The 23,583-nt window shown below is 46.3% G+C and overlaps 1 protein-coding gene across 1 annotated transcript in view; it reads right to left on the bottom strand.

Moving 5' to 3' along the window:
- LOC122541799 (glutamine--fructose-6-phosphate aminotransferase [isomerizing] 1-like) overlaps positions 1 to 23,583 on the bottom strand; it is an 86,887-nt gene that overhangs the window by 10,243 nt on the left and 53,061 nt on the right. Inside the window, exons 13-15 of the mRNA XM_043678794.1 lie at positions 21,541 to 21,661; positions 17,615 to 17,772; positions 5,273 to 5,387 (exon numbers count right to left, since the gene is read on the bottom strand). Coding sequence (XP_043534729.1) covers positions 5,273 to 5,387; positions 17,615 to 17,772; positions 21,541 to 21,661 — 394 coding nt within the window. The remainder of the gene's footprint in view (positions 1 to 5,272; positions 5,388 to 17,614; positions 17,773 to 21,540; positions 21,662 to 23,583) is intronic.

Raw genomic sequence — 23,583 nt, 5'->3', positions numbered from 1 at the left:
GGTGGAGTGGGAGGGGGAGTTGAAATGTTGAGCCACTGGGCGATTTGGTTGGTTGGTGCGGGTGTCTCGGAGATGTTCCCTAAAGCGCTCTGCTAGGAGGCGCCCAGTCTCCCCAATGTAGAGGAGACCGCATCGGGAGCAACGGATACAATAAATGATATTAGTGGATGTGCAGGTAAAATTTTGATAGATATGGAAGGCTCCTTTAGGGCCTTGGATAGAGGCGAGGGAGGTGGTGTGGGCACAGGTTTTACAGTTCTTGCGGTGGCAGGGGAAAGTGCCAGGATGGGAGGGTGGATCGTAGGGGGGGCATGGACCTGACCAGGTAGTCACGGAGGGAACGGTCTTTGAGGAAGGTGGAAAGGGGTGGGGAGGGAAATATATCCCTAGTGGTGGGGTCTGTTTGGAGGTGGCGGAAATGTCGGCGTTCTGTCCTTGTTACGTTGGAGGGGTGGGGTCTGAGGGCGGAGGTGTGGGATGTAGACGAGATGTGTTGGAGGGCATCTTTAACCACGTGGGAAGGGAAATTGCGGTCTCTAAAGTAGGAGGCCATCTGGTGTGTTCTATGGTGGAACTGGTCCTCCTGGGAGCAGATACGGCGGAGGCGGAGGAATTGGGAATACGGGATGGCATTTTTGCAAGAGATAGGGTGGGAAGAGGTGTAATCCAGGTAGCTGTGGGAGTCGGTGGGTCCGTGACTACCTGGTCAGGTCCACGCCCCCCCCTACGACCCACCCTCCCATCCTGGAAGCAGACACAATAGCAGCATTCAAGCAGCACCTGGACAAACACATGAATAGGAAGGGAATAGAGGGATACGGATCCTGTAAGTGAAGACAGTTTTAATATGGAAGGGCAAAATGTTTGGATGTGGGCTTGGAGGGCCGAAGGACCTTTTGTGGTGCTATATTGTTGTGTGTGTGAAATGAACTGGCAGCGGAAGTGGTGGATGTGGGTACAGTTACAATGTTTAAGAGACATTTGGATAGGTACATGAATATAGGACATAAAACACCGAACAGTGTTTGGTACAGTGGTTAGCACTACTGCCTCACAGTGCCAGAGACCCGGATTCAATTCCCGCCTCAGGCAACTGTCTGTGTGGAGTTTGCACATTCTCCCCGTGTCTGCGTGGGTTTTCTCTGGGTGCTCCAGTTTCCTCCCACAGTCCAAAAATGTGTAGGTCAGGTGAATTGGCCGTAGTGTTAGATGTAGGGGAATGAGTTTGGGTGGGTTTCTCTTTGGAGGGTCGGTGTGGACTTGTTGGGCCAAAGGGCCCGTTTCCACACTAAGTAATCTGATCAGTACAGCACAGGCCCTTCAGCCCTCAATGTTGTACTGACCTTTTGTCCTACTCTAAGATCAGACAAACCTACATACTCATCATTGTACTATCTAAGAGTCGCTTAAATGTCCCTAATATGTATCTGACTCTACTGCCACCACTAGCAGTGCATTCCACGCACCCACTACTCTGTGTAAAGAACCCGACCTCTGACATCTCCCCAAAACCTTCCTCCAATCACCTTAAAATTATGCCCCCTTGTGATAGCCATTTCTGCCCTGGATTATAGAGTCCTGGAAGGAGATGAAAACTGAAATTATTGTGAAAGCCTTCAAAAATGTGGAATTTCTAATGTTTTATATGGGACGGAAGATGATTATTTATGGTCAGATGGAAGGGATGACAAATCAATTGATGATCCCCTTGAGAGTGCAGATGAAAATGATCCATACAATGAGATGTTTGACCCAGACAACGGGAATGAATTATTCAGTGGTGCAACTGAGGAGGACAGTGAATCTGAAGGATTCCAATGGACTTTTACGTGTACCGGTAACTTTTGTTTTAAGCAACTATCCCTGAATATTTGGGGGATACGGTGAGAAGAGCTTTTTGCTGCAAACATTAGTGTTTTGATGTCAAGTGTTTATCATATATTATTAACAGCTTCATGTGGTCTTTGTTTAATAAAATAATATCAAAATATTTTTCGGTTTTTACTGCTCCTCTGATTTTATTTCATGAACCGTGTGTTGTACAAATACCCCGGTAGACAGCCTGACCACTTACAAATATGCCTATTAACCTTTGCACGCATGTGTAGACCTACATGCACTTTATGGTACTGGCAACTGAATCCAGTATGACCGTACTGTTCTACTGCAGCAGGCAAAATGGAGACAGTTATTTTGTAGATAAATGGCCATAATTCTTTTCCCTTTTGTTGTTTATTATTTTATAGTGTGTTCTGGCTCTTGTTTGTCCATTTTTTTGACTCATTCCAAACATGAATTTCATCCTCTCGAAAACAATACCTCGTGTATAAGTCGATCCCCTAATTTCAGCCTTTTAAGGGTTAGACAAAGGGATGGAAGATACGGGTGCAAGGTTTGCTGATATAAACGTAAGTAGTGAAGAGGGCACAAGGACAATGCAGGGGAGATACAAACAAAGTAAGCGACTGGGCAATGAGTTGGAGTATGTGGGAACATGTGAAATTGTCTACTTGGAAGAATAAAAAAAAAGCATATTATCGAAATAGAGATTGCAGAGGGATATGGGCGCCCTAATGCCCTAGACTCCAAAGGTTCGTGTGCAGGTACAGCAAGTAATTAGGAATTGCCATAGAAGGTTATCTTTAATGCAAGAGCAATTGACTACAAATGTGGGAAGGTTACCGTTCAGTTGAATAAGACATGGTTGAGACCACATCTGCAGTTCTGTGCACCCATTTTTAAGGGAGGATATCGCTATATTAGAAGCTCAGGGAAGGTTTGCCAGATGAATACCTGGATTGGGAAGGTTGGCTTATCAGGAAAAATTGGGAGAGACTTGCTTGCATCTGCTGCAGTTAGAAAATTAATGAATGACTTGATTGATGTGCACAATATCCTAAGGGGGTTTGACAGGTTGGATATTGAGATGTGAAAACAAAAATAAATGCTAGAAATCATAGCATGTCAGGCAGCATCTGTGGAGGGAGCGCATTCTAATGATTCGAGTCTGCTCAAAATGTTAATTCGCTCTCTCTCCATGGATGTTGCCTGACCCGCTGTGATTTCCAACATTTTTTGTTTTCAGTAGAGATTCCAGCATCTGCAGTAATTTGTTTCTGCCAGATATTAAGGCATAGGGGTCACTGTTCAAAAACCAGTGGTCACCTATTTAAAACAGGTGGGTTGAACTTTTTTACCCCCCCTCTCAAGAGTTGAGTCTTTTGACCACTCTTCCTGGAAACACTGGTGGAAGCCAAGGGCTTGACTATTTTTAAGGCAGAGTGAAGAGATTCTTGTTAAGTAAGGAGCCTAATCGGTTTCAGGAGTAGGAGAGTTTGAGGTTGCAATCGGATCAGCCATGATCTTATAGAGTGCAGAAAGATTGAGGGGCAGAAAGCCTACTCCTAGCTTTATTGTACATTCCAAAGGTGCTTCATTCAAATGAAATCAAATAAACAATAACATCAAATCAAAGCAACTATTAAGAGGGATGACATGAACTTTGGTCAAAGTTGTAGGTTTAAACAGAACTACAGAGGCAGAGACTGTGGGGTGGGACTGCTAGAGGTGGGGGTGGCTTTTCCAAAGAGCAGGGCCGGTATAATCGATAGAGCAACAGAAAGGTTGGAATGCAGAATAATCAGAGTCTTAGAGTCATACGGCATGGAAACAGACACTGTAGTGTCCAACTCGTCCCCACTGACCAGACATTCCAATCTGACCTACTCCCATTTGCCAGCATTTGGCTCATATCCTCGAAACCTTTCCTATTCATATACCCATCTGAACGCCTTTTAAAAGGTTAATTGTACCCGCCTCTACCACTTCCTCTGTCAGCTCATTCCATAAGCTATTTAAAACTTCTGGCATTGTTCAACCGTTTGCTTCTCATTCACTCAGCCTTTATCGGTGTTTACTTAAGTTTTGCACTTTTGTTTCCAACCCATGTTTCTCACTCTCAAACTGAATACTAAATTCATGGTCACTGGTCCCGAGGATGATCTCTTACTCGGTGATAATTGATTAAATTGGTCACATTACATAACACCACAGCCAAAACAGCTGATCCTATTTGGATTCAGGAAATGGTTCCAAAGACAGTCAATGAATTCTTCCCCATCACTACCTTTGCCAATTTGATCTTCATATAGACTGGGAAAATCAAAGTCACCCACACATGCTGCCTTATTGATGTGTCAACTTTGATGTCTTTGTAACCATATCTCCATAATGGCTATGACATCATAGCTTTATTCATGCTGTTCATTCATTTATTTTATTTTCAGCACTTCGAACATTTACGCAGACAGCCATTAATTTTGCCTTTTCATCATTTCACCCCCCTCCTTCTTTCGATTCTATTTGCAGCTGTTTTTTTCTCCATGTTGTAGTAGAGTTGTAGGAGGATACCAACACAGGAAGGGGGGTGGTGAGGATTTGGATGGCTTTAATAAGAATTTTAAAAGGAGGAAGAGTGCTGGATGCCTAGAATAATGGCCTCAACTGTAAACTGCAACGAAAACATGCAGCCAAATATCTGCAAATATACCTGACTAAAATTGTTATAGGAGGAATATGATTAAGCTGGAGAGGGTTCAGAAGAGATTTATCAGGACATTGCCAGGTATGGAAGGTTTAACTTATAAAGAAAGGCTGCGACTTTTTTTCACGGGAGCGTAAGAGGTGACCTTATGGAGGTTTATAAAATCATGAGGTGGATAGATAGGGTTAATAGTAGTTGTCTTGTCCCTAGGATGAGGGATTTCAAAACTCGGGGGCACATTTTTTAAGGTGTGAGGAGACAGATTTAAAAAAGACATGAGGGGCAAATTATTTTTATACAGGTAGTGGTTTGTGTGGGGAATAAACTTCTCAAGCAAGTGAAGGATGCAGGAACAATGACAACATTTAAAAGACATTTGGATAACTACATAAATAGGAAAGGTTTGGAGGGATATAGGCCAGGAATGGGCAAGTGGGACTAACTTAGTTTGGGATTATGTTCGACACGGACCGGTTGGGCCAAAGGGTCTGCTTCTGTGCTTTATGTGTGACTCTACATTGCAACAGCAACCAAGAAATGTGCACATTCAGAGGAAAGATTCCACTGGGAACGTCGAAGCTAGTTAACGTTTTTTTGACAAATGCAGGGTTATAGCTGAATTCCTTTCTAACATTGCTGCAAAATATGGAATTGCAGCAAGTTTTACCCCTACCCGAGAAACACAAGCAGGATTAGAGAACGCTGGGTGTTCTTGCAGGCATTCGTTACCTGGAAGATTCTGTAGGCCCTGAATAATCTCCTTGCGTCGCTGCTGCATGGAAATCCGATCCTCAGACATCATGAGGGCAAACATCACGAGAGCCACAAACTGGCTTGTGTAAACCTGGAGAGAATAGAATGTGGTAATAAAGTCACTCGTTTAGTTTCACAATTTATCAGGAATAGCACTTTCTAACCTGATTTCAGTTCCCAGCAGTTAAAAACAAATCACGTTCTTGAGAACGATAAAATACCCCATCTGGTTAAGGCATTTGTCACAAACTTTGAAAATTTATGCCTTTTTTTTCAAACAAAGACTACAGTTAAAGCCCAAGGCATGGTGGCTCAGTGGTTAGCACTGCTGCCTCACAGCACCAGGGACCTGGGTTCGAATCCAGCCTCAGGCAAGTGCCAACATGGAGTTTGCACCTTCTCCCTGTGCACGCATGGGTTCTCTCTCCAGGAGCTGTTGTTTCCTCCCGCAGTCCAAAGATGTGCAGGTTAGATGGATTGGCTGGGCTAAATTGCCCAAAGTGTCCAGGGACGTGTGGGCGAGGTGGATTAGCCGTTGGAAATATAGAGAGGGGGTAGGGATGCTCTTTGGAGAGTTAGTATAGAGTCGATGGGCTGAAACACCATAGGAATTCTATGTACCTTTCTGGAGGGGAGATCAATGGGCACAATTTTTGCATTTTTTTTGTATTCCAAAAGGTTCAGGGAAGATTTGCTGGCACTGGAGGGTTTGGGATCGTGAGGGGCATGGATAGAGTGAGTAGCAGGGTCTGTTCCCTAGGGTGGAGCTTCATGGGACACCCTCAAAGTCTCAGTGGGTGGGGCGTGACATTCCCACAGACACCTGGGAATCACCGGCCCAAGGCCGTCCAAAATGGAGGAGGAGAATCTGGGAAGGCGTGGGAAAAAGCCGGACGCAAACAGCGAAAGGAGTGCACCGCCGCACCAATGCCCCACCCACCCCTTCCTGTGCCCACCACCTGTCCCAGGTGTAACAGAGCCTGTGGTCGCCGCATTGGTCTGTACAGCCACATAGGGACTCACCCTGGGAGTGGGAGAGAGTCATCCCTGTCTGTGAGGGACCGCCGATGAATGAATGAAATTCTCTAGGATGGGGCAGTTCGAAACTGAGGGGTATTTTTAAGGTGAGAGGAGAAAGATTTGGGGAAGACATGGACAGGGGTCACTTTTTCCACACAGACGGTAGTTTGTGTGGGGGCTGAACTGCTAGAGGAAGTGGTAGATGCAGCTACATTTACATTTAAAAGAACTTGCGTAGCTTCGAGGAAAGGTTTGAGGGATATGGGCCAAATGCAGGCAAGTAGGACTAGTTTAGTTTGGGGAACTAGTTCGGCATGGACAAGTTGGACTGAAGGGTCTCTGTCATAATGCACTGATAGAGTGGGAGCACTTCCACACACAACGGGGGGGGTAGATGTTTGGAACTCTCTTCCACTCTCTTCCACAAATTTTTTTTTAAGATTCCCTACAGTGTGGAAACAGGCCCTTCAGCCCAAGTCTACACCGACCCTCCGAAGAGCAATCCACCCAGACCCATTGCCCTACATTCACCCCTGACTAATGCACCTAACAATGCAGGCAATTTAGCATGGCCAATTCACCTAACATGCACATCTTTTGGAATGGGGGAGGAAACCGGAGCACCCGGAGGAAACCCACACAGACACGGGGAGAATGTTCAAACTCTACACAGACAGTTGCCCAAGGCGGGAATTGAACCCGGGTCCCTGGCACTGTGAGGCAGCAATGCTGACCACTGAGCCACCATGCCACCTCGGCAGTGGATCAATTATTAATGTTAAATCTGAAGTAGATACATTTTTGTTAAGCAACATTATTAAGGGATATGGGCCAGAGGTAGATATATGGAATTAGTCCAGAGGTGAGAAACAGGTTCAAGGGGCTGAATGGCCTACTCCTGTTCTTATGATCCTATTGGTTTATTTGGCAAGCTCCTGAACCACAACAGCATTCAGGAAGCATAGCCTTTGAAATGTGATCAATAAACTGAGAGACCCCCAGGCTGGCATTCTCCACTTGTTTTGGTTAGAAATCTACACTCTGAATATCAATCAACCCAGATCCCCTTGGTGGCACTACCAGGGTAGGCGGTGCACACAGTGTAGCTGGGCAGTGGTTGCAATTAGTCAAAGCTGGAAGAATCATCCTCATGGTTCGGAAAACACGTGTTTTACATTACGACCTTCATATTCTTGGAACAGTACATATTTTCCGAAAAATGTCATCACCCGGATGCCTCTGCTCATCGAGTGATCCTGAGACAGAAAGGTGGAAGTGAGCAACTGGGAAAGAGTCGCAAGACCAAACTGTAGTGGGTTCCCTTTGCAAGCTCTGGGTCAGCTTTCTGCTGGTGTTACTAACTAACGGTGCTCTGCATGGGAAAAGGAAACCATTAGCCCGAGAACTGGGACTAAGTGTTGTGAAGGGCTACTGCAGGTCACAATAAAGAGAGATACAAAGCTGTAAATATACTGGAGGCTACCATAAACAGAAATTTAACTGCAAGCAGATGTGCTCAGAGCGGTCAGAACCCTCACAGGGATTGAATCACCAATCAGCCTCTGGTTCACATTAATTACAGGAAGCCAAATCTTGCTGAATACGGTCTTTATTGTGTAATCTTCTGTGCAGTCACAAACTCCTCACAACACCAAGTTCACATCGACTGAAGTTATTTTTAAGCAACCCTTCGCTCCCTCCCAATTACTGGCAAAACTGATCTCAAACAAAAGTTAAAAAAAAAGCCAAATTTTCTTAATTCAAGACTGAGAATTTACACCAGAACATGACGCCAGAATGACTGTAACAACCACATTTACGTAACTGACCAGAAACTAGTCGAGTAGAAACTTAGCTTACTGCTCTGTCTCTTTGAAACCAGATGATGATGGGTTCAAACTACCAGACCAGAGCACATTAATCAATGTGGACGGTACGACAGCACTGAGGGAATGCTGCATTGCCCAAGGTGCTAATTTTTTGTAATGGAACAATGAAATGCCTTCTGTTTGGTCAGGTAGGACGGTGGAATTCTAGCCGATGGGTGGCAGAATGGCTGAGTGGTTAGCACTGCTGCCTCTCAGTGCCAGGGACCCGGGTTCAATCCCATCCACTGTCTGTGTGGAGTTTGCACATTACCCTACAGTCCACGTGGGTTTCCTCCCACAGTCCACACGCAGCTTAGGTGGACTGGCCCTGCTCAGCTGTCCCATTGTGTCCAGGGACGTGCAGGCTGGGTGCGTTAGCCATGGGAGATGCAGAGTTACAGGGATTGGGTTGGAGGCTGGGTCTGGGTGGGATGCTCTTCGGAGGGTTGGTGTGGACTCGACGGGCTGAATGGCGTGCTTCCACACTGTAGGGATTCTATGATTCCTCCCTCAGCCACCACCATCCAAAGTCACACTGGAAGAACGGTGCTTATGTATCAAACAGCTTGACTAGTTTACCAACATTGCTTGGACAGTGAAAAGTTCAAGCATCTCAAAAAAAAAGCTTTTCTTTAAAATCAGGAGCTTTTAGCTTCCACCCCAGTTCAGATTTCAGGAGGGGAATTTCTCTCTGACATTCTCTGCTACTTTCGCACTCGATTAATTAGTTCCAGCCTCCATATTCTGAAGTCCCACTATCTCAGGCCAGCCTGCTACTCGTCTGTTGCCATGGTGACATACCCCACACTGCACACGGCAACACAAGTGTCTCTCTGAGGCTCTGCCAGATCAGAACATGCAATGACTCTGTGCACTCCCAGTGTTAACTGGGAGCCCAGAACTCCTGTAGCACATTAGGCAGCCAAGGAGGAGATGGAGAGTTGATTCTGGATTTGCAGAGAACATAGTGTAACCAAGGGTTATCATCAAAAACGTCGAATCTCCTGTACCCTGGATGCTGCCTGACCTGCTGTGCTGTTCCAGCAATAAAGTTTCAACTTTGATCTCCAGCATCTGCAGACCTCACTTTCTCCTCCTTATCATCAAACACTATAGTTACTGCAAACGTTAGTTTGGACTCCGAATCGTGTAGATTACATGAGAAGGTAATTACCTCACTGCACACGGGTTTCTGAATTAGACACTGGCTTAGATTCATTTTCCTGTCCCTGCCATTTTAAATACAAAGGTCACAGAGATTTAGACAAACAGCTTGCCCCGTCACTGGGATTTACACAAACAACGTGCCCCATCACCGGGATTTACACAAACACTGGCTTAGATTCATTTTCCTGTCCCTGCCATTTTAAATACAAAGGTCACAGAGATTTAGACAAACAACGTGCCCCACCACGGGGATTTACACAAACAACGTGCCCCGTCACCGGGATTTAGACAAACAGCTTGCCCCGTCACTGAGATTTACACAAACAACATGCCCCACCACGGGGATTTACACAAACAACGTGCCCCGTCACCGGGATTTACACAAACAACGTGCCCCACCACGGGGATTTACACAAACAACGTGCCCCGTCACCGGGATTTACACAAACAACGTGCCCAGTCACCAGGATTTACACAAACAATGTGCCCCATCACCGGGATTTACACAGTGTGTCCCGTCACCAGGATTTACACAAGCAACGTGCCCCGTCACCGGGATTTACACAAACAATGTGCCCCCTCACCGGGATTTACACAAACAACGTGCCCCGTCACCGGGATTTACACAAACAAGGTGCCCCGTCACCGGGATTTACACAAGCAATGTGCCCCGTCACCGGGATTTACACAAACAATGTGCCCCCTCACCGGGATTTTCATAGTGTGTCCCATCACCAGGACTTACACAAACAACTTGCCCGTCACCGGGATTTACACAGTGTGCCCCGTCACCGGGTTTTACACAGTGTTTCCGTCACCGGGTTTTACACAGTGTGTCCCGTCACCGGGATTTACACAAACAACGTGCCCCATCACCAGGATTTACACAAACAAGATGCCCCGTCACCAGGATTTACACAAACAACGTGCCCCATCACCATGATTTACACAAAGAATGCACCCCATCACCGGGATTTACACAGTGTGCCCCATCACCGGGATTTACACAAACAACGTGCCCCATCACTGGGATTTACACAAACAAGATGCCCTGTCACCAGGATTTACACAAACAACGTGCCCCATCACCGGGATTTACACAAACAACTTCCCCCGTCACCGGGATTTACACAGTGTGCCCCGTCACCGGGATTTACACAAACAACATGTCTCGTCACTAGGATTTACACAAACAACTTGCCCCGTCACCAGGATTTACACAGTGTGCCCCGTCACCAGGATTTACACAAACAACGTGCCCCGTCACCGGGATTTACACAAACAACGTGCCCCGTCACCGAGATTTACACAAACAGTGTGCCCCGTCACCGGGAATCACACAAACGTGCCCCGTCACCGGGATTTACACAGTGTGTCCAGTCACAGGGATTTACACAAACGACGTGCCCAGTCACCGGGATTTACACAAACAGGATGCCCAGTCACAGGGATTTACCACAAACAGCGTCCTCCATCACTGGGATTTACACAAACAGGATGCCCCGTCACTGGGAGTTACACAAACAACGTGCCCAGTCACAGGGATTTCCACAAACAGCATCCCCTATCACCGGGATTTACACAAATAGCGTCCCCCATCATTGGGATTTACACAAACAGGACACCCCATCACCGGGATTTACACAAACAACGTGCCCCATCACCAGGATTTACACAAACAACATGCCCCGTCACCAGGATTTACACAAAGGGATTTACCACAAACAGCGTCCTCCATCACTGGGATTTACACAAACAGGATGCCCCGTCACTGGGATTTACACAAACAGCGTTCCCCATCCCTGGGATTTCCACCAACAGAATGCCCCATCACTGGGAGTTACACAAACAACATGCCCCGTCACTGGGATTTACACAAACAACGTGCCCTGTCACCGGGATTTACACAAACAGTGTGCCCCATCACTGGGATTTACACAAACAAGATGCCCCGTCACCGGGATTTACACAAACAACGTGCCCTGTCACCGGGATTTACACAAACAACGTGCCCAGTCACAGGGATTTACACAAACAATGTGCCCAGTCACAGGGATTTACACAAACAGCGTGCCCAGTCACAGGGATTTACCACAAACAACGTGCCCAGTCACAGGGATTTACACAAACAACGTGCCCCGTCACCGGGATTTACACAAACAACGTGCCCAGTCACAGGGATTTACACAAACAACGTGCCCAGTCACAGGGATTTACCACAAACAGTGTGCCCAGCCACTGGGATTTACACAAACAGCGTGCGGCCACATGACCTGAACATATTGCACAAATGAATTGTCCTGACAGGCAGTTTGTTTCAGGTCTGAGCAGAACACTGGTGGGAACCCTTTCTGTTGCTGACTACTGGATTCAAGTCTGAAAGCGCCCACTGGACAGACAGCTCAGACACAAGACTTCAGTCAAAAACTGTCTTCAGCTGAGCTGACACAATGAAGTGAGAAATCAGACAGAAATTCCCAAGAAATGCAAGGGGGAGCAGGAAGTAAAGGGCAGGACTAGAAAGCAGTAAGTAATAAAGAGTGAAAACATTCTTCAAATGGTTTGGCTATGCTTGATTCTCCGAAACACATTAAGGCCATAAACACATCAGTTTCTTGTCTTGACATAAATCATTTTTCAGCGAGGGTTGTATCTTAAATCTAAAACTTGAGTTTCTGGTGGGAAGTGATTAGTCCATGGTGGTTGGGCAACCGCAGAGCAAAACTATAATCGAAATGCAACGAAAATAGGCAACTTTACTTTCCATTTTAAGTTTATAACGTACTTATTATTTAAAAAGGGCATTAAATCAGACAGAGCACTTACAATACAGTCACCAGAATGATACCCATGGCGTGAAAGGTATGGTTCTAAGGAAAGCTTTACAGGAAGATAGTCGCATGCAGGCAATGTCACGACATTAGCAATTCAAAGGCCCAGACTAATTCTCTTCGACAAGGAGTCAAATTCAAATCAAATCCAGAAAATAAAACTAGTTGCAATAATGGGGCCTTGACAAGTACCAATATTTGATCCAAAGACGTGCATGTTAGGTGGGTTGACCATGCTAAGTTGCTCCATAGTGTCCAGGGGTATGCAAGCTCGGTGGATTGGCCGTGGGAAATGCAGGGCTACGGAAGTAGGGCAAGCGGCCAGACCTCTTGAGATGGGATACTCTTCGGAGGGCTGGTGCAGACTTGAGGAGGCCATTTGGCCCAATCTGCACTGTAGGGATTGTATGATTTGTTGTAAAACTTCCAGGAAGGACGTATGCCATCTTGTATGGCCTACATGTGATTCCAGATTGACAAAAACACGGCTGATTTTCATCCTCCCTCTGAAATGAACGTGGTTTATATTTGTATTTCAATCTTATATCTTAATATCTTCTGTAAGTAAAAATGGCTCGAAAACATGGTGATATATTACACTTTCCACTGTATTTATTTGTTAAGTGACAATAAATCACTCAATTGAATAGTGGCTGAACATGCCTCTCAATTCAAGGTCAATTAGGGATGGGCACAAAATGCTGGTCATGATAATGAATAGGGAAAGACTCCAATAGGAAAGAATCCATCCAAAAGGTTTTTCATTTAATGTTATTACAAAGAATTTGGGGTCAGCACAAATTTCCTCACAGAAGGTCACTGTTGCTCAGGATAACACCTTGCAGCATTTCAGAATTGCACATAATCAGAATGAGATATGCCCTAGGACAATTTTGCAAAGCTCCATTAGACTAGTACCTCTGGGCTGAGGTGACCCTGATGGAGTCAAAAGGATGTGGGGGTGGGGAGGGGGGCATATCTGACTGAAACTTACAGAATGGGGCCTGGACAGAGTGGACGTGAAGACAATGTTTCCACTGGTAGGAGAGACTAGGACCCGTGAGCACAGCCTCAGAGTGAAGAGATGACACTTTAGAATGGAGAGGAGGAGGAATTTCTTCAGCCAGAGGGTGGTTGGAGCAGAGGGCTTTGGAGGCCAAGTCATTGAGTGTATTTAAGACAGAGATAAAATATGTTCTTGATTAGTAAAGGTTATGTGGAGAAGGCAGGAGAATGTGGTTGTGAAACATACCTGCCATGGTTGAATGGTAGAGCAGATGTGATGAGCTCCTATATCTTATGGTCTTACTTGTCAACGTAGCTCAAATGCCTAAGATTCAGTTCTTTGCTGCCAATGCAAAGAATCTCCAATTCTTACAGCCTGCCTCCACCGAGCACCTGAGTGTAACAAGTTAATGGTGCACAGCAGCCTCTAAATACAGCCTTCCATCAGTCCTCTCAGTCAGTGGTCAGAGACTGACTGTTGGGCAAAACATTAAAGGCCTCCGCTCCCTCACAAGTATGCATTATGTTACTTGGCTTGGCGTGTTGTCAGGGAGGAGAACGTGAGGACGGCAGAAGCTGGAGATCAGAGTCAAAACGTGTGGTGCTGGAAAAGCACAGCCGGTCAGGCAGCATCCAAGGAAGCAGGAGAGTCGACAATTCAGGCATAAGCACATTCCTGATGAAGGGCTTATGCTCAAAACGTTGACTCTCCTGCTCCTCGGATGCTGCCTGACAGGCTGTGCTTTTCCAGCACCGCAGGTGTTGGCACACTGATGTTGGGTTTGGAAGACACTGATGTGTACAGACCTCAGAGACCTGCTGATGACCAACACTATTACCATCCTTCGGGTTACCATGGCCAGAAACTGAACTGGACTAGCCATACAAATACTGTGGCAATAACAGCAGATCAAAGGCTAGGAATCCTGCAGCGAATAACTTCCCTCCTACCCTCCCCCCTCCAAAAGCCTGCCCACCCAGGAGTGTGATGGAATACTCCCCACTTGCCTGGATGGGTGGTGCTTCAACAACGTTCTATCACCTTATACATTCACTCTCTCCATCACTGACACACAGTGTGACATGGGTAGCTTATACTGCAACATCACAGCAAGCTTCCTTAAAGAGTCACTTCCAAGCCTTTGATCTCTATCACATCTAGAATGACAAAGGCAGCAGATGTACAGGACCTTGGTGAGGCCTTTTCTGGAGTACTGTGTCCAGTTCTGGTCATCCTGCTATAGGAAGATTATGAATAAACTGGAGAGGGTTCAGAAGAGATTTATCAGGATGTTGCTGGGAATAGAAGGCTTGAGTTATCAAAAAAGGCTGGATAGGCTGCGACCTTTTTTCACTGGAGAGGTTGAAAGGTGACCTTATAGAAGTCTATAAAATCTTGAGGGGTTTCGATAGGGTTGACAGTAGGTGTCTTTTCTCAAGGATGGGAGATTTGAAGACTGGGGGAGGTGCATATTTGTAAGGTATGAGGAGAGAAACTAAAATTAAAGACATGAGGGGCAAATGTTTTTACACAGAGGGTGGTTCCCAAATGGAATGACCTTCCTGAGGAAGTGGTGGATGCGAGTGCTATTGCAACGTTTAAAAGACATTTGGATAAGTCCATGAATAGGAAAGGTTGGGAGGGATATTGGCCTGGAGCAGGCAGGTGGGACTAGTTTAGTTTGGGATTGTGGTTGGCATGGACTGGTTGGACCAAAGGGTCTGTTTCCGTTGCTGTATGACTCTATATATGGAAACACTACCAGCTTGCCCTCCAAGCCACACATCATTCTGACTTGGGAATAGATTGCAATTCCGTCACTGTCACGGGGTGAAAATGTTGGAACTCCCATCCTAACAGTATTGCAAGTCACGATGGCTGAGTGGTTAGCACTGCTGCCTCAAAGCGCTAGGGATCCGGGTTCGACTCCATACTGGGACAACTGTCTGCGTGGAGTTTGCACATTCTCCCCATGTCTGCTTGAGTTTCCTCCAGGTGCTCTGGATTCCTCCCACAATCCAAAGATGTGCAGGTTAGGTGAATTGGACATGCTAAAGTTGCCCATAGTGTTCAGGGATGTGTAGGTTAGGTGCATTAGTTAGGGGTAAATGTAGAGTAATAGGGTAGAGGAATGGGTCTGGGTGGATTACTGTTCACAGGGTTGGTGTGGACTTGTAGGGCTGAATGACCTGTTTCCATACTATAGGGATTCTATGATTTTTTCAAACAAACATGGAATGCACTCCCTTCTCAAGGGCATCCAGAGATGGGCATCAGATACAATCACATTTCATTAAGGAAAAGCACAGAGGGTAATTGTCATTACAGGGCAGTTGGAAACTTTACATGTTGTCTCCAGCAATCCTGCAATTTTCATTCAACCCTGTAATGGGAATGAAAAAACATTAAATCTCCCTGTACTGATGTCCTTTGTCTAATACAACAGCAGGAAACACTCCTCTATTTTCTGAAAAACAACCATGTACAAAGTTGCATCACGTGTATGGAATGAGCTGCCAAAGGATGTGGTGGAGGCTGATACAATTGCAACATTTAAGAGGCATTTGGATGGGTATATAAATAGGAAGGGTCTGGAGGGATATGGGCCGGGTGATGGCAGGTGGGACTAGATTGGGTTGGGATATCTGGTCGGCATGGACGGGTTGGACTGAAGGGTCTGTTTCCATGCTGTACATCTCGATGACTCTATTACAATATAATGAGGATTGATACAGGAAATTTTATGATGACATTTTGCCTTTGTAGTTCACCCCAACAGTTCTAAGTAACAGGGAACCCTGGAGAGGAGACAGAATTTAGAATGTGGTTCATGGTATCAGTCAATGAAGAACAGGGGTTTTGAACACTGAACTGAGAATAGCAAACTGACCGAAAATTCAAGCATTTACTTCAGAGCTGCTGGTAAAAAAGAATAACAAGTAGGACTTTATGTACAGTGACATTTAAACAACAGCGAGTTATAGTAAATAGAAAATTAATCATGGGTTAGACTGCAGCTATAAACAATGCCCAGTTCTGGGCATCATACTTTTGGAATGACGTCAAGTTCTTGGTGAGAGTGTAGAGATTTACTCGAGTTAAAATAGGGGCCATAGAGTCAGAGGTCTGCAGAATAGAAAAAGGCCCTTCGGCCCATCGAGTGTGCGCCAAAGGCAACCATCTAACTATTCTATCCCCATTTTGCAGCACTTGGACCCACAGCCTTCGCATTGCACCTGTATATCTAAATACTTCTTAAATGTTGAGGGTTTCTAACCAGCCATACCATGAACCACATTCTAAACTCTGTCTCCACTCCAGAGCTCCCTGTTACTTAGAGTTACTATGAATTCCAAATTCCCACCACTCTCTGAGATGCTTCAGTAACAGAGATAAGTACAGAGGGTAAAAGGGTTATTTGACTGAAGGGCTCAAACAGATAATGCTTTGTGGCAGAGTTTGTGGGCGTAATGACTCCATTAGATAGAATCGGTAATGAAAGCAGCAGATAGACAACAGATTGAACATAAACAATAGAAGAACCAGAGGTCCAATGGCTCAGTGGTGAGCACTTAAGGGAGTAGTGATGCGTCTTGTCTTTCACAAAGATCAACAGAACCAAGATTAGTGACTGCAGTTTTGAAGTGATGTCGCATTAACTACAAGAAAAGTGGGCATGGGTTTTATGAGGAATCTATTCTATTAAAGAGGACATGTGAGACAATTCTACTGTGAGCTCGAGAGAAGGTAGTCCCTAGGACACGACAGTAGATAGTCTGGGATATTTGGCGGCATGATAGCACTGCTGCCTCAAAGTGCCAGGGACTCTGGTTTGGTTCCATCCTCGGGTGACTGTCTGCGTGGAGTTTGCGCATTCTCCTCGTGTCTGCATGGGTTTGCTCCGGTTTCCTCCCACAGTCCAAAGATGTGCAGGTTAGGTGAACTGGCCATGCTAAATTGCCCCTAGTGTCCAGGGAAGTGTAGGTTAGGTAGAATAGCCATGGGTTACAGGGATAGAGGGTTCTGGGTGGGATGCTCTTCGGAGGGTTGGTATGAACTCAATGGGCCGAAAGGCCTGTTGCCACACTGTGGAGATTCTAAGATTTTCGGGAGTAGAGAACAAATTTATTTTTGACATGCAGCAATTTACCAACCAGGTAAGGATAGTGGAAGCAGATTACATATAGATGCTTGCAAGAAATTCAGGGCACTGAGACAAGGCAGGAGGAATAGGACCAACTGGATCATTTCTTTGAAGTGCAGGCAAAGGCAGAATGGATTGCATGGCCCCTACTGTGCTTTAAGATTCCAATCCACATACAAAATAACTGGAGCCAAACGTCTCCCAATTGCATCGAGGTGACTGGTTTAAGCTGTCATCCTGCCTGACCACACTAGAGATATTTGTGTGTGCAAAGCCCCATACCTTGGTACTTGCCACACCGATTTCTGGTCCGGCGTTGATGTGGACACCACAGTCGGTCTCTCGGGAGATCGAACTGCCCACTGTGTTGGTGATGCCAACAGTCAGGGTTCGTCTCCCTTTGCAGTATCTCAAGGCCATTAAAGTGTCTGCGGTTTCACCTGGAGAACAATAAAGTGCAGGTTAACCAGCCGCCGTGCTGAGAAATTAATTAAGATCGCTCTCCACAGCATCCCATCAGCCTCAAGACTGCATCGATAAAGACACTTTAAAACATTAGGCAGCAGTTCAGCACACAAAAACAAACTAAGATAGATCTTTATGTCTCTCTTTTAGCAACTTACATTTATATCGTGCCATTACTGCAACAAGACATCGCAAGAAAACACATTGACACTGAGCCACAGACAAAGAAGTATTGGGACTGGAGATCAAATATATTTATACAACACTTAAAAGATGAAAAAAAATTACACAAAGGAACTTCAAAGGAGCTCTATAAAGCAGGATTTGATGCTAAGTCACACAAGGCAATATTAGGCAAGGTGACTGACATCTCGGTCAAAGGATAGACCTTAAGGAGCATTTTAAAGTGAGTCTTATGGAGGGATACTGGGGGTTCAGACTCTCAGCAGCTGAAAACATGGCCAAAATGAACTAATTAAAATCTGTGATGGGCCAGAATTGGATGCGTACAGATATTTTGGACAATTGAGTGGCAGAAGGAGATTACAGAGATAAATAGCAATGGGCAAGGTCACAAATAGACAAGAAAACAAGAACGAGAATTTTTTAAAAAACGTGTTGTGCAGGAGCCCGAGAGCAGAAAGGTAAGGGGGTGTACAGTAGTTTTGGAGAACATACAGTCTGAGGGTCTGTGCACAGTTCGCCCTGTTGACTTCTGAGCCGAGGTTGCTGCTGCTGCTGCGCACAGACTTTGAATGTAAGCATTTTGCAGGTATGCTGCCGTGGGTGAACAGGCTCCTGCACAGTGCCAAGGAGGGGAGGATCCCATGGTGTCAAAGTTAAAAACCACACAACACCAGGCTGTAGCCCAACAGGTTTAACTGGAAGCACTAGCTTTTGAAGTGCTGCTCCTTCACCAGGTCGAAGGAGCAGTGCTCTGACAGCTAGTGTGTCCAAATAAACCTGCTAGACTGGTGCCATGGCCCAACCCATGGTGTCAGCAAGTCTTCACTGAGCTGCACACACAGCCGTAGGAGTAAATGGGCAGGTTTATTCAGGGGGCACTGGGCTTCCCAAAGGCTGGAGGCAGCAACACCACTGGGAAGCTGGAGCGCCTGGCCGAGTGCGAATGGACCTGCAACTCCATTCCCCTCACCTTTGGGTCCAACAAACAGTGAGGGCAACAGGGGAACAAGGAATGTTGTCCTCACTGAGGCAGCCGTTCCTCATGAGGAGGCAGGACAGTGTCAGCAGATATACAATCAGAGGTGGAACCACATGTATGCACTGCCCCCACCCAACCCGTCCACCCCTGCCCGCCTCTGAGCCAATGTGGAAGGTCAAGCTGAGGAGGGTGCCCACCTCAGGACGCCTGTGCCCCCTCGACACACCACACCCCTGGGATCAAAAATCAATTTGCAAAACCCTATGCCCACTATTACACAGGATTCCACAGTTGGTCAGAAATTGCTGAACAATCCCAAGTGAACAAGCAATTTCAGACAAGCTCATAACATGGAGGAGAAAGTGAGGACTGCAGATGCTGGAGATCAGAGCTGAAAATGTGTTTCTGGAAAAGCGCAGCAGGTCAGGCAGCATCCAAGGAACAGGAGAATCGACGTTTCGGGCATGAGCCCTTCTTCAGGAATGATTCCTGAAGAAGGGCTTATGCCCGAAACGTCGATTCTCCTGTTCCTTTGATGCTGCCTGACCTGCTGCGCTTTTCCAGCAACACATTTTCAAGCTCATAACATGGCTCATTTCTGCTCGGAGAAAGTGAGGACTGCAGATGCTGGGTTTCAGAGCTTAAAAATGTGTTGTTGGAAAAGCGCAGCAGGTCAGGCAGCATCAAAGGAACAGGAGAATCGACGTTTCGGGCATAAGCCCTTCTTCAGGAATAAGGTGGGGGGAGGGGAAATGAGCAACATACATTCATGCACAGGGACCCATTCAGCACCTTTTCCTCCTGCAATATAAAAATTGTTGTGATCTATTAAAATTTAGCATTCTTGCATTTGCCCTGATGTAAGACAAAAACATTTCAACTAAGTATCTCGCTCTTCTACAGTATTCAACTTCTTTCAATGTAACTTGTTTTATTCATTTGGTTCCAGGCACCTTGAAAATGGACCAATTTACATAAGCCTAAATTCGTGTTGTTTACAAAACGCGAAATCCAAAAGCTTTTTAATCCAAAGAAAGCACATGATAATCACAAGGCCATTAAAGATATCAAACCTGCTTTCACCTGGTTAGGTTTTGACATGATTAAACGAGGGGTATAAATCGAGTTAATAGTCATTGCCTTTGCCCTCAGATGAAGGATTTCAAGATTGGGGGCACATTTTTAAGGTGAGAGGAGAGAGATTTAAAAAAGACAAAAAAGACAGGTATATTTCCCTCCCCACCGCATCCACTTTCTGTAAAGACCATTCCCTCCGCGACTCCCTTGTCAGGTCTACGCCCCCTACCAACCCACCCTCCCCTTCCACCGCAAGAATTGCAAAACCTGTGCCCACACCTCTCCCTCACCTCCATCCAAGACCCCAAAGGAGCCTTCCATATCCATCAGAGTTTTTCCTGCACTTCCACACACATCATTTACTGTACTTGTTGCTCCTGATGTGGCCTCCTCTACGTTGGGGAGACAGGACGCCTACTCGCAGAGCTTCAGAGAACATCTCCGGGAAACCTGCACCAACCAACACCATCGCCCCGTGGCCGAACATTTCAACTCCCCCTCCCACTCCGCCGAGGACATGCAGGTCCTGGGCCTGCTCCATCACCAAATCCCTACCACCTGACACCTGGAGGAAGAACGCCTCATATTCCGCCTTGGGAACCTCCAACCCCAAGGCATCAATGTGGACTTCACCAGTTTCCTCATTTCCCCTCCCCCCACCTTATCCCACTTCCAACCTTGCAGCTCAACACCGTCCTCATGACCTGTCTTACCTGTCCATCTTCCTTCCCACCTATCCGATTCGCCTGCTCCTCGGATGCTGTCTGATCTGCTTTCCTTTTCCAACACCACACTCTTGACTTATATCTGCTGCAGCTTAGAAGTGACTTGAGTGGAATGTATGACACGGAGGGAGTCTTGTCATGATAGATGTGGACTGGAAGGTCTCCTTTCCCAGCATTATCAAAACTGCGATGTCACTGTTTAAAAATCAGGGGGAGCCCATTTTAAACAGAGATAAGGTGAATATTTTCTTTCGAGGGCTTTAGACCTTTTATTCTGAAACAAAATTCTTAAATATCTTAAAGGGAAAGCTGAATGGATTATTTTTAAATAAGGGAATGTAAAGTTATCAGGAGTGGCGGGAAGGTGGATTTGAGGTTATAATCAATTCACCCTTTATTCTTAAATTATTCAAAATGGCACCATTGTGTGGTAACAAATGAATGCTTTTCACTGTATTTTGTTGTACACGTTGTTGTATGTCATGTACACATAACAATAAGATCAAAACGAGGGGCTGAATAGACTACTCGTAGTTTGTGTGCGCGCAGAACAAATGCACAGCAGAACTTCGAGTAGGGTCTGCCGTCACATTCCCAGGGAACGGAGGACGGGCAATAAATCCTGCTTTTACCAGCCATGAGCAATTCTCGGAAAATCTATGCATGGAGAAAAGTCCAGGAGTGGTCCAGTGCCGGATAACCTTCATAAATGTGGACCATCCGTGTTGAAAACCAGCACCTGTCTCAAAGACTGCATTATAAATGCTGCGCGGTACCTGATTGGCTGAGGAAAAAGCACACGTCGTCCCGGAATACGGGCGTACTACGATCCAGGAAGTCGCTAGAAAGTTCCACCGTGACTGGCAGCTCCGTCAGCTCCTCCAGAATTTGTCGTGTCTGAGAGAGGAACCAAGGCACAGAGAGAGAAGTTAGGCCAAAGCCTTCAGGTCCAGGACAGGGCACACATTTTGCATGCTCTGCACCATCCCTCCCCTTCTGAAGAAGGGGACATCTGAATCATAGAATCCCTATAGTGTGGAAACTGGCCATTTGGCCCATTGAGTGCACACTGACCCTCCAAAGAGTATTTCACCCAGGCCCACCCACTACCCTATGCCTGTAATTCTGCTTTTCTCATGGCTAACCCACCCAATCTGGATACTATGGGTAATTTAACATGGTCAGTCCACCTAACCTGCACATCATTGGACTGTGGGGGGAAACTGGAGCACTCGGAGGAAACCCACGCAGACATGGGAGAATGTGCAAACTCCACACAGTCACAGAATCCCTACAGGAAACAGGCCATTTGGCCCATTGGGTCCACACTGACCCTCCATAGAGCATCTCACCCTGACCCACATTTACCCCTGACTAATGCACCTAACCTACACATCCCTGAACACTACGGGGCAATTTAGCATGGCCAATTCACCTGACCTCGTTGGATTGTGGGAGGAAACCGGAGCATCCAGAGGAAACCCACGCAGACACGGGGAGAATGTGCAAACTCCACACAGACAGTCACCCGAGGATGGAATCAAACCCATGTCCCTGGCGCTGTGAGGCAGCAGTGCTGACCACTGAGCCACCGTGCTGCTAAAACCTACAATATCCCAGACTATCTACTGTCCCGTCCTAGGGACTACCTTCTCTTGAGCTCACGGTAGAATTGGATCGCATGTCCTCTTTAATAGAATAGATTTGCTCATATAACCCTTGCCCTTTTTTTTTTGCAGCTAATGTAACACCACTTCAAAGATGCAGTCACTCATCTTGGTTCTGTTGATCCCTGTGAAATACAAGGGGCATCACTACTCCCATAATGCCAGGTCTTTTAAAAAAAGGTTTCTGACTTTTTTCTAAAAATGTAGCACGTGCAAACTTTAAGCAGCAAGTCCTGCCCCAAAAGCGAAAAAACATAACCCAAGCTAACACTCCAGTGCTACAAGTGTCACTAGAATACTCAGTGCATGCTACACTGTTAATACCATATCTGAAACATGGTGTTTTTTTTAAGTTGGGGTCACCCAGCCCCTAAAACCAGGAGGAGAAAGTGAGGTCTGCAGATGCTGGAGATCAGAGCTGGAAATGTGTTGCTGGAAAAGCGCAGCAGGTCAGGCAGCATCCAGGGAACAGGAGAATCGACGTTTCGGGCATAAGCCCTTCTTCAGGAACCCTAAAACCAGGAACCCACCATGATACTTGTACAAACACTCCACAGTACACTCACAGGTACTTTGCAACAGCGGGTACGCTGAGAGAGAGAACCTTAGCTGTAACTTCGGCAGCCAGGCTCTTTGAAGAATACCAGTGACGGGCATTACCTCCAGCCTGGCACTTGCTGCCAACTGTGAGATTGGCAAACCAATCATCCAAACTGTGTGGCTAAGGTTTGGTTTGGCAGTGCCGCATCAGCTGGGAACTGGCAGGACTGTATTGATTTGCAGTTTCTTGGCACCCCAGGGTGGGTGGGGATGGGCACCTTTCTCAAGTGGGCACATTCCACGGGCTGTGAGACAAGCAGGGCTGTGGGCAGAAGCATGCTAAGACACCTCTTCTCGGGAGACGATTTGCTCTCCCTGATTGGCCAAGATCTTCAAGGTCTGACAGTTGGCATGAAACACTTCCTGCCACACAGATATCGTCAAGAGTATTCCCAGCACTTTCTGGTTACACTTTATAAATACAGAGCCCAGTCCAGTTCAGCGAGTGGCTGCTTTCGAGTTAGCAAGTCCTCAGGGATCGCTCTTGCTGTAGGAAGAGTGTCTGACATCACTCTCCCAGCAACACTGCTAGAGAAACACTGGATAAAAGGT

Source organism: Chiloscyllium plagiosum, chromosome 38 (assembly GCF_004010195.1).
Source record: "Chiloscyllium plagiosum isolate BGI_BamShark_2017 chromosome 38, ASM401019v2, whole genome shotgun sequence".
Lineage (NCBI taxonomy): Eukaryota > Metazoa > Chordata > Chondrichthyes > Orectolobiformes > Hemiscylliidae > Chiloscyllium > Chiloscyllium plagiosum.
The sequence above is the reverse complement of the archived record's forward strand: the minus strand, read 5'-3'. Positions and strand labels throughout refer to the sequence as shown.